Source organism: Apus apus, chromosome 8, assembly GCF_020740795.1.
Source record: "Apus apus isolate bApuApu2 chromosome 8, bApuApu2.pri.cur, whole genome shotgun sequence".
Lineage (NCBI taxonomy): Eukaryota > Metazoa > Chordata > Aves > Apodiformes > Apodidae > Apus > Apus apus.
Window position 1 is genome coordinate 142,338 of NC_067289.1, and position 10,611 is coordinate 152,948.

At 52.3% G+C, this 10,611-nt stretch overlaps 1 protein-coding gene and 1 long non-coding RNA gene across 2 annotated transcripts in view; both read right to left on the reverse strand.

Annotated features, from left to right (window-relative positions):
* Positions 1–2,901: 2,901 nt before the first annotated feature.
* Positions 2,902–4,209, reverse strand: LOC127388011 (uncharacterized). Its single transcript, XR_007890266.1, has 3 exons — positions 3,895–4,209; positions 3,500–3,638; positions 2,902–3,001 (listed from the first exon to the last, which is right to left on the reverse strand). It is a non-coding gene; the product is annotated as an uncharacterized LOC127388011 (long non-coding RNA).
* A 17-nt stretch (positions 4,210–4,226) lies between these two features.
* Positions 4,227–10,611, reverse strand: part of LOC127387760 (transmembrane protein 209-like) — an 8,991-nt gene continuing 2,606 nt past the window's right edge. The window contains exons 4-9 of the mRNA XM_051626534.1: positions 8,712–8,851; positions 8,538–8,596; positions 7,747–7,878; positions 7,330–7,565; positions 6,121–6,325; positions 4,227–5,751 (exon numbers count right to left, since the gene is read on the reverse strand). Coding sequence (XP_051482494.1) covers positions 5,432–5,751; positions 6,121–6,325; positions 7,330–7,565; positions 7,747–7,878; positions 8,538–8,596; positions 8,712–8,851 — 1,092 coding nt within the window. The 3' untranslated portion in view covers positions 4,227–5,431. The remainder of the gene's footprint in view (positions 5,752–6,120; positions 6,326–7,329; positions 7,566–7,746; positions 7,879–8,537; positions 8,597–8,711; positions 8,852–10,611) is intronic.

Genomic DNA, 10,611 nt, shown 5'->3' on the forward strand with positions numbered 1-10,611 from the left:
AGCCCTCCTGCCATGGGCACCTCCTATTAGACCAGGTAGCTCCATCCAACCCGGCATTGAACACTTCCAGGGATGGGGATTCCACTGTTTCCTTGAACAGTGTGTTCCAGTGTCTCACCACCTTCACGGTGAAGAATTTCCTCCTAATGTCTAATCTAACTCTCCCCTCTTCCAGTTTTAATCTTTACCCCTTGTCCTATCACTGCAAACCCTTGCCAAAAGTCCCTCCTTGGCTTTCCTGCGGTCCCCCTTCATGCCAAGGACAGACAAGCTGCCCAGATCCAGAGGGGCCCTGCCTCCAGCCAGGAGAAGGAAAGGGACAACTGAATCTACTGGACTGTGTGGGTTGGATGGCCTGGCATGCTGATCCCACAAAAATACAAGGCTCTGGTGGACAGCAGTGCACAATGCACCATAAAGCCGTCCTCAACTCCTGTCTGCTCTGCTGCTCTCTCCGGCAGCTCCGGGACATTTTGTGGCTGCTCAGGAGATGCCGGGGAATTTGCTGAGGGCGGGGGGAGACAACAGAGTTTGCACATTCCTGAACATACTTGTATATGTTTGCACATGGTTTTTGTAATCATTAATATTTAATTAAAGCTGTCTAGTTTTGTTTTCAATCGAGAAAGTCTCTCTCTCCTTATTCTCTCTCTCCTTCCCTACCTGGATGGGAGGGGGAGGGGATCGAGAGCATTGTTGTCCCTGGTTCAATTGCTGATCCTGACTCAACCCGTGACAGCCAGCTGCCCGCCAGCACCCCCATTCTTGGTGTGGATCGTTGCAGCAGGGAACTGAGGGGGTACTGATGAGCACTGGCTGTAGCAGTGGTGGAGGGAATTAGACAGTTGTCTACCCCACTTGGCTTTTCACAGGACCCTTCCGTTGTGGGGCTGCTGAGGGTCTAAGAACAGAAAGTCCCCATGGCCGCTGCAGCTGGGCACCCGGGACAATACTGCAGTGGAAGAGATTCCCCGGATCCCACCCAGGAGCTCCATCTAGGCCTCCCCCACCTCCCCAGGTTCCCTTACAGAACCGATATGGGGCTCTGGAGATAGAGAACCAGGGAAATAAGGATGTGGACAAAGTCCCATCCAGGGAGTTGCCAAAGCAGGCAGCTCCACGCATTAAGACTGCTTCTGCTCAGAGCAAGAGGAGGGTGATTGTTATAGGAGATTCCCTTCTGCGGGGAACTGAGGGCCCCATATGCTGACCAGATCTTTCTCACAGGGAGATCTGCTGCCTCCCTGGGGCCTGGGTTAGGGATATAAGCAGGAGGCTTCCTGGTCTAAGTACGGCCCTCAGACTACTACCCTCTTTTGATTTTTCAGGTAGGCAGTGCTGAGGTAGAGAGAAGTCTGAGGGCAATGAAGAAAGATTTCAGGGCCTTGGGGCAACTGATCAAGGGATCGCGAGCACAAGTTGTGTTCTCCTTTCTCCCTCCAGTTCCAGGGAATGATGAATGGCTAAACAAGAATACCTAACAGATCAATGCCTGGCTCCAAACCTGGTGCTACCAGCAGGACTTTGGGTTTTTTGACCACGCTTTGCTTTACAAGACACCAGGTCTGCTGGCAATGAATGGGAAAACCCTGTCTCACAGGGGGAAGGGGTTTTTAGGGCAAGAGTTAGCAGGGCTTATGGACAGGGCTTTAAACTATACTAAAAGAGGAGGAGAGCAATAAAACTATAAAACCAGGCCCACCAGAGATGAGCCTTGGGGTGAAGGGCCAAGGATGGGGGTGAAATTGATAGCCCAGCTCAAGTGCATCTACACTAATGCACATAGCGTGGGCAACAGACAGGATGAGCTGGAAGCCATTGTGCAGCAGGACAGCTATGACGTAGTTGTCATCACAGAACCGTGGTGGGATGACTGTCATGAGCAGAATGCTGCAATGAATGGCTATAAGCTCTTCAGAAGGGATAGGCAGGGAAGGAGAGGCGGTGGCATGGCTCTGTGCGTTAAGGGAGTGTTTTGGTTGTATAGAGCTTGATTACAGTGATGATAAAGTTGAGTGTTTACAGGTAAGGATGAAGGGGAAGGCAAACAAGGGAGATAGTGTGCTGGGAGTCTGTTATAGACCACCCAGCCAGGATGAGGAGGCAGATGAAGTATTCTATAAGCAACCAGCTCAAGTCTCCCAGTCGCCAGCCCTTGTTCTGGCTGAGGACTTCAACCTACCAGACATCTGCTGTAAATATAACACAGCAGAGAGCAGGCATGCCAGGAGGTTCCTTGAGAGTGTGGAAGATAACTTCCTGAAAGAGCTGGTAAGTGCACCTACTAGGGGAGGTGCCTCACTGGACCTCCTGTTCACAGAGAAGGACAGTGGGAGATGTTGTACTTGGAGATTGTCTCATTTGGAATTCAAAACCCAGAGAAAAGACAAAGGCAACACTCCTGTCGGAATAAAAGTTTATGCTAAGCAGAAGTATAAAAGAACATCCTCGAGGTGGAACAAGTCCCCATGAACAAAGCCAGAGTTAAACCCATCTTGTCACTGCCGGAGATCCGGCTCCAGAACCTCGTACAATTAACATATTAAAATATTTAAATACAAATACAGACTGTATACACCCTTACCCTTCAAATACTGTCTAAAATAAATAGGAATAAACATGCAACAGTACCTAACAGAACTACTAAGGTACAGCTATTAAAAACTTAGCATCCACTAGGAGGATAAATACAATCATATTTTAAACGGTAAAAACCTACTCTGAAGATGTACTTAAAAGTATTTAAAAGCACTAAACCAACAAGTAACTGAGCGGGTAGAAAGTGCCATTGAAAAGGTGAAAGAAAGGGCATGGCCAATACCCTACAAAATGAAGATGAAGGCAAACAAACAGAGGTGGGTGTTTCTTTGAAAAACAACAAACAACATAGGTGAGATGGTCCAGCTGGCAGCTGCTGCACATCTGCCCATCCACGGTCACTCTCTTCTCACTCTCCTCTTCCTTCCTCCCGAAAGCAGCCCCGCTCGCAGGCTACATCCAACTGCAGATGGAAATCAAGGAGAAAAGGGAATGCTGAGAAAACATCGGTCCTTGTGTGTGTTTCACCTGGCAGCGGACGCAGCAACTGCATTGCCACCAGCTACTCTCCAGTGCAGCCTGCAAGGCAGACTACAACTGGAGAAGTGGAGGCCTGCTGTCTCAAGAACAGCAATTATGCTCATTGTGCAACACTTGACCGAGAAAACAACAACAACAAAACCCACTGTAAGCAAAGTGCTCCCGTTCCTCCAAACCTGGTATTTGTCCGTGCACTCGCTGCCATGGAGACCAACTGCCCAATGTCAGTGCCAGCACATCCCCAGCTGCATGCTGGCCAGCAGACCAAGGCAGGGTCCAAGGAGAAGCCTGTGGCGGGAAGCGCAAGGAAGCACTTCCACTGCAGGCAGTAACGTAACGATTCTCATCTCCCCTTTCTGTAACAGGGTGGTCAGAGCAGCTGCCTCGGCCATCTCTACAGAAATGCAGAATCTCTCCTTACCAGGGGACTGGCCATCATGTGAGCTGGGTCTTCCCTTCCTGCACGTGGCTGCTTCTGATGGCCCTCTCCCTCCTGCTGAAGTGTTGGTGGGCTCAGGTCTCTCTTCTGTCACTGATGCACACAGAACACTGGTATTCTCCTTAGAAGAAACAAACAAACCAAGAAATAACCCCAAAGATCACTCTGTACTTTCTTATAATCGCTTCAGAGACAAGAGCTTGAAAGAGCATCTCTTATGTTCAGTTAAAACAGAAGGTTCAATTCCAAAGAAAACAACCCTAGCCATTCTCTGGTGCTATGATACTTGGCCTTGTTTTTCATTAACCACCTCACTCTTGGCACGCTTGTTTTCTCCTGTGCACTGCCTGTCCTGGAGAGAAAGGAAGGTGACTCACCAGCAGCTCAGCAGCAGCCCTTTCTGCAGACGTCGCGGCACGGGCAGCACAAAGATCTTCATGATGCTGCAACAGAGAACGAGGTACTGTTGGATCTACTCCCGTGGCAGATTGTCTGTTATTTGCGGTTAGAATAGCAGGTTTCATTAAAAGACAAAAAGCAAGGCTCCTATTTTGGAGCACCCTGCACCCCCCTTCAGCATGATGAGGAGGGAGAGGAGGAAACATCAAAAGGAGCACGATGAGGAGTATGATGAGGAGGAGGAGGGAGCAGGAGTCAACGGGATGACGAGAAAGAGGAGGAGGTCGCGTAAGACAACAGCGCGAGGAGGAGAAGGAGGAAGAGGTTGCAGGAGGATACAACGGCATGACAAGGAAGAGAAGGAGGAGGTAGAGGAGTAGGACCAGGAGGAGCAGGACAACCAGGAGAAGGAGGCAGTGTCAGACAAACAGCATGAGGAGGAAGAGGCAGCAGGAAAGCACAGAATGGCAAGGAGAAAGAAGGGGGCGGAGGTGGAGGCAGGGGGAGACCATGGGATGGCAATGAGGAGGATGAGGTGGGTATTGTATCGGGGTGCACAGGGATGTGGGGTGCATGGGTATGGGGGGCCATAGCATATCGGGGTGCATGGGGAGCAGGGTGTGCGGTTTATAGGGGTGTGTGGGGAGCGGGGTGCATGGTCCGTTGGGGTACGTGGGGCTATGGGGGCTGTGGGAACAGATGGATGGTATATCAGGGTGCACAGGGACCAAGGCGCAGCGTTTAGGGGTTTCCAGGGATCTGGGGTGCACAGGAAGAGGGGTGTGCCCAGTCTGGGGGTGCGCAGGGCTTGGGCACAGTAAATCGGGGTGCGCAGGGACTGCAGTGCACAGGAACCGGGGTGCACGGCACATCAGGGTGCAGAGGGACCGGGGTGCACGAGGACTGGGGTGCAGCATTAATCGGGGTGCACAGTTTATGGGGCTGCTCAGGGACCTGGGCCAGGCGGGGAGGAGGTCACGCAGGCTCCTGGGTGCCCCCAAGGGTGCCCTGCGGGACGGGCTCCTCTGCAGAAACCCCGTTTTTGGGGCGAAAGATGAAAATTTCTGCTTTTAAGGAGCCTTCAGCATGTGAGAGTAACTTTGCTCATGGGGTGAGAGGGTAAAGCCCAGAAAGAACCTGCATCTTCAGTCCCTCCTTGGGACCTCGCTGGATTCAGCGACGCTGAAGCACAGGAAAATCCCCAAGTTCACCTTGGAGAAAATGGACTCGTCTAATACAGGAACCAAACGAGCCATTTGGCACTACGAATCTGGTACAAAAATACATTTTGGTAAGAAAACACGCGGTGTTGTCGCACGTTTATAGAGTCTGGTCTCCTGCCGAGGTGTGGAAACCTCGTGCTGGTCTGGTACCCCTCCAAAACCGAAGGTTATGCAGAGCAACCTGATGGGAGCAGTAAATTCAATGGAGCAACGAAGGGAGGGTAACGCTGGGGGGTCTAGGACAGCTCTGGTCTACGACAGCTGTGCGCCGGGACAGCGGCACAGCCCCGCGTCACCTGCCAACCCGAGAGACGTCCCGGCGGAGAGATGTCCTAGGCCCGCTTGTTCCAGCCCTTGGATACAGCTCCAATCCAAACCTCTGTACAGGGCTGTCTATTTTCGAGGCCTGTGTCTCCCTCATGACCACCCAACTTACCTCTTCTGCAGCCTGCCTGGAGCTCAGACCAGCTCTGTCCCTGTGTGCTGGCGGAGCCCGGGGCAGGCAAGCCAGCTGGTACTCGTAGTTCAGCAGCACCAGCGCCGAGTCTGCTGTGAAGCATCTGTGGTTCCCAGAAGTTGGGCTGCTGGAAGGAGAGCTGGAATCGGAACTTCCTGAAACGATTGATTCATTAAACAGTCACGTACAATTGTTGCCAAGGGATTCTGGGAGCAACAGTACAGGGAACAGGTCAGTCCTTGGCAAGAGGCACAAACACCAACTGCCGTGAACACACAGGCTGAAGCCAGGCTGCATAAACACTGATTTCACATTTCTCTTGATTGTCCCTACCCAAGACAAAAGCTGCCTGCGAGTGAGTCACCCCCGTGATCTGAAATGTCTTCTCCACGAAGGACACCCCTCTCCTCAAGGTCTCATTACTAGTACTGGAATCCTCTGCAACTTCCTTCACCCACCAAAGCCAATCGCAAATAAGACCAACATCTTCTCCACACCAAGCTTCTCCGATCACGCTTACGTACCCAGCTGAACTCTGCGTTGTTTCTTCTCTTCATTTTGAAGGAAGGTCTGCAGTGACTTGAGGTCTGTCATGTAGTCTTCCTTGGCAGTAGGAGCATGATAGAGAAAGGGTGAAGCGTGGTGACAAGGCTTCAGCCTGATCCTTTGCACTCTTCCAATACTGTTGGTGTACACGGATCCACTGGAAGAGGGGCTGAAGCCGTAAACCTTAGGTGAATAAAAACAAGCGCTTGTGTCATGGGAGGAAGACCGAATTCCACCTTGAAACAATATGAATACAAAAGGCCCTTGCTTGGGGTTCAGGCTGGAGTCTTTCTTCCTTTGTATTTTGATTTTGTAATTTTGTTTTGCTCTGAAACACAGTAGCCACTCTAAAACAAGTGAAGCAACACAAGGGAAAAAGTGCCGGCTTCTGCCCTCGGGTCACACCAGCCCCAGGCAACGCTCCAGGCTTGGGGCAGAGCGGCTGGAGGGCTGCCCAGCAGAAAAGGGCCTGAGGGCCTGTTGGTGGACAGCTGGCTGAACACGAGCCAGCGTGTGCCCAGGTGGCCAAGAAGACCAATAGCATCCTGGCCTGCAGCAGGAACAGCGTGGCCAGCAGGAGTAGGGAAGCGATCGTGCCCCTGTGCTCAGCATTGGTGAGGCTGCACCTGGAGCACGGAGATCAGTTCTGGGAGCCTCAATATAAGAAGGACATTGAGGGGCTGGAGCATGTCCAGAGAAGGGCAACCAAGGTGGTGAAGGGTCTAGAGAACAAGTCCTGTGAGGAGAGGCTTGAGGGAACTGGAGTTGTTTCATTTGGAGAAGAGGAGGCTGGAGGGAAACCTCACTGGCCTCTGCAACTGCTTGAAAGGAGACGGAGTGAGGGGGCGTTGGCCTCTTCTCCCAAGAGAATAACAACAGGACCAGAGCAAATGGCCTAAAGCTGCACCAGGGGAGGTTCAGGCTGGGCATGAGGAAGAATGTCTTTCCTGAAAGCGCAGTCAGGAGCTGGAGTGGGCTGCCCAGGGAGGTGGTGCAGCCAGCATCCTTGGTCGGATCCAAGAATCACGTACATGTGGCACTTGGGGGTCTGATCGAGCGGGCACTGTGAGTTCTGTGGGGGTTGTGTGTTGTTGGTTTCACGGGCTGGGTGATTGTGGGGGTGCGGTGTTTGCTGTTGGGTTTTTGGTCTTCTTTTTTGTACCCTTGGGAGCTGCCTTGGTCCTCACCTTGTAGCTGCTGCTGGGTGAGCGAGTTACAGCTCTGCCGAAGGAGGGGCTGCTGCTTGAGGCAGCCTGTAGCTGAGGCCTGTACCCCGAGAGATAAGCAGGGGGAAACCTTGGGCTGGCTCTGGGGGAGCGGGACGGGCTGTAACTCAGCACCGTCTGACCCTGGATGGGAGCAGAAGGCGTCGCAGACGGGACTGTCTTTGCTGCCAGCACAGTGGGTGGAGCTGTTTGTACGGCTGCAACAAGGAGAAAACAGAATGAACAGCCCCAGACCCTCCTCCCCTTTCAAATGCAGAACAAAACGCACTCACGACGCTACCTTAAAGCAGTTTGGGAAAGATGCTAGAAAGGACACGAGGAAAATCTGGCCCCTAGAGAACTCAGCAAAATATTTCCAGAAATGTTCGTGACACCCACCTGCACTCTGCCAGCCCAGCAGGGGCTGCTGGCCGGGACTCGGGGCCCAGCTCCTCGGTGTCCCTGTGTACTTGCAGTACCTCCAGAAATCCAACAGGGCGTTCACGCTGAACACAGATGCAAGTGCAAGTCCTAGAGGAAACAGACTTTTTTGCCTCAGTTTGAGCACGGGAACAACACGAGGAGACTATTGGCAAAAAACAGGCGTATGCCCATCAAAAACAGGTCATTGTGACTGCCATAATAAAGTACAAATTCTGGCAAGCATCTAGGATGTCTTTCTTCCCCTTCTTATGCAAGAACCATTGGAGATAATGTTCCTTTCTACATCAAGATTAATTTATATTGATAAAATGGACTTCTTAAAAGCGGATGGTCATTTTCCAAAAGGGATATCAACTACTGCAACCAAGTTTCACAGTATTTCTCAAAAATCACCTTCCATCAAATCATGTGTCACTCACGATTTTTCTCCCCCTCTTGCTTCATCCTCTAATACGAATTGATACAGTTAGTTACCCAAAACCAACAGTAATTCCTGTGAAATGCCATCCCCACCCACAGCACAACGCAGCAGTAAAATCTGCAGTGTTCTCCACACGTTCAACATCTTGAACGCAGCAAACGTGTCCGTTCATGATCCACCCGAGAACGCTGTTAACACTCCTCACCTCCAACGCTAAAAATGTTGAGATCCCAACAGTTTTAAAGGAGGTAACAGAAAGCAAACCAACGTTTTTAATTAAAAACAACAACCACAAAACCAACACACAAACAACTCAGTGACTCACCAATACAAGAGAGTGGCCCGTATGGGATGTTGCAATGGCAGCTGATGAGTCTTCCACTCCTGAAAAGAAGCACACAAAGTTGCCATTTTGCAGCTATTCAGTCCTAGGAAATATTTAGGGACATACAAAGCAGGATGCTTTGCTTGTTAGAACCAGAGGTAACAATTCACGTACATTGCAGTATATATCATGCCTGCCATAGACATATTAAGGAGTCCCCAGGCCAAGGCCACTCTCCGGGCTTCAGCCTCTTGCCTCATCTTGATGGTCCTGTCCATGAGGGAAGTCGCTGGACTCTGTCCTGGCGTCACGCTCTGTAACAACAAACACAGAGAAATGATGAAATCTGGCAACTTTTAGATGGTAAGATTCTCAGTCAGCACAAGAGTAAAGAAGAAAATGCAGCAATCCTGAACAAACTACGTAAAAGGACTTGCTCTTTAGCCAGAGCCATGTTTAGTGTATTCAAACAAACAAACAATCAAACAGCAGATTCTTTTGACCAGTAAAAATAGTGCATCTTTCTTCGATTCACTTCACCGTCAGTCCTGTCACCTCATTACTGAGGAACAGCGCCCATCTTCTCCCGTGCGGGGCAGATGAGAGGACAGATTCTAGCCTCACTGTTGAGCAAAAACATCCTTCGGAAGCGAGAGGCAAAGCTCTTCTTGCCTTCTCCAGGGAAAGGAAATCAGATGGAGGAAAGGCCTTGCACAGGTTTTTACTGAAAATCCCCACTCGTTTCTGCTGGTAACTGAGTATTTTCAGACTGTACAGCCACCTCCTGTGGGTTCCGTGCCTCTGAAAGGTAGCTACGTTTACACCCAACATCGTCCTAGGTGAAAGAAACAACCCTGGTGACTTATCACACAATTCTTCACTAGATGGGAACAGAAACAATTTGCTTTTTGTGACAAATACTTCAACTGTACATTACTACCTGGAAAAATAATGATAATAAAGAAACACAAAACCTAAATCACATGACCTGCTTCTTACTAGTACAATGATTCCATGGTAAAACAGTTCCCATCAGGATTACTGCAAGGCTCACACAAGAATACGTTGCCTGGTACTTTTTTGGACAGGTTTTTCATTCAGTTTGAGCCCAAAGACTGCCCTTCGTACACTGAGAAATGCAGCAGCCCTAAGCAGAGATCCTCTCCCGGCTCCTGACACTCCCAACCTTTGTCTCTGAGCCACATCCTCCTGCAGAAGCGCAAGTGGTACTTCTGCAGGGTGCTGAAATAAGCGAGAGATCTGGTCCCATTCTACTCATGTAGGAGGGCTGGGGCGGGGTTTTCACCTGCAGGCTGAAAGATGTCCTCCCATTCCCCCTGCCCTCATCTCCTAAGGCACAGTCAGGAAGGCAGGCCTCACCCTGTCAACCCCTGAGGCACTGACCCCAGGGCCACACACGGAGGTCCCCCACACCTCCTCCCCTTGCCCCAGACCCCCCAGCGCCCTCCACCCAGATCTCGCTGTCACACATGAACCCCCCACAGCTTCCCCTGCCACGCACACAGGGACCCTCCGAGCTCCCCCTGCCCAGGCCCCACCGTCAGCCGCAGGCACCCCCGTGCCACCCTGGGGGGTCTCGACAGCTTCCCCCGCCCAGACCCCACTCTCAAGAAGCTGCCTCCCCGCTCCCTCCGCCCAGACCTCCCCGTTACACACCAGCAGCCCCACAGCTCGCACTGCCCGCACCCCTGTCCCACAGCAGAGGCCCGACATCTGCCCCCTGCCCGCCTCTAGACAGCCCCCCTCAGACAACTGCCCCCAGCGCAGGCCCGAGGAGCCGGGCGGACCACGGTACCTGCCGCAGGGCTGAGGGCCAGGAGAGGGGAGAGGACACGCAGTTCCCCGCCGGGGCAGGGCAGGGCCGTCTCCTCGTCCCCGCCGGGGCAGGGCAGGCAGGGCAGGACGCTCCTTCCCCCGCCAGAGGAAGGCGCCTGGTGCTGCGGGGGCGCTCGCGCCGCGGCCGTTGGGCCGGTTGGGCGGGATGGGGCGCGTGAGGCGGGCGGCGCGTGGGCCGCGCTGGGCAGGGGGCGAAGATGGCGGGGGGGCCGGGACC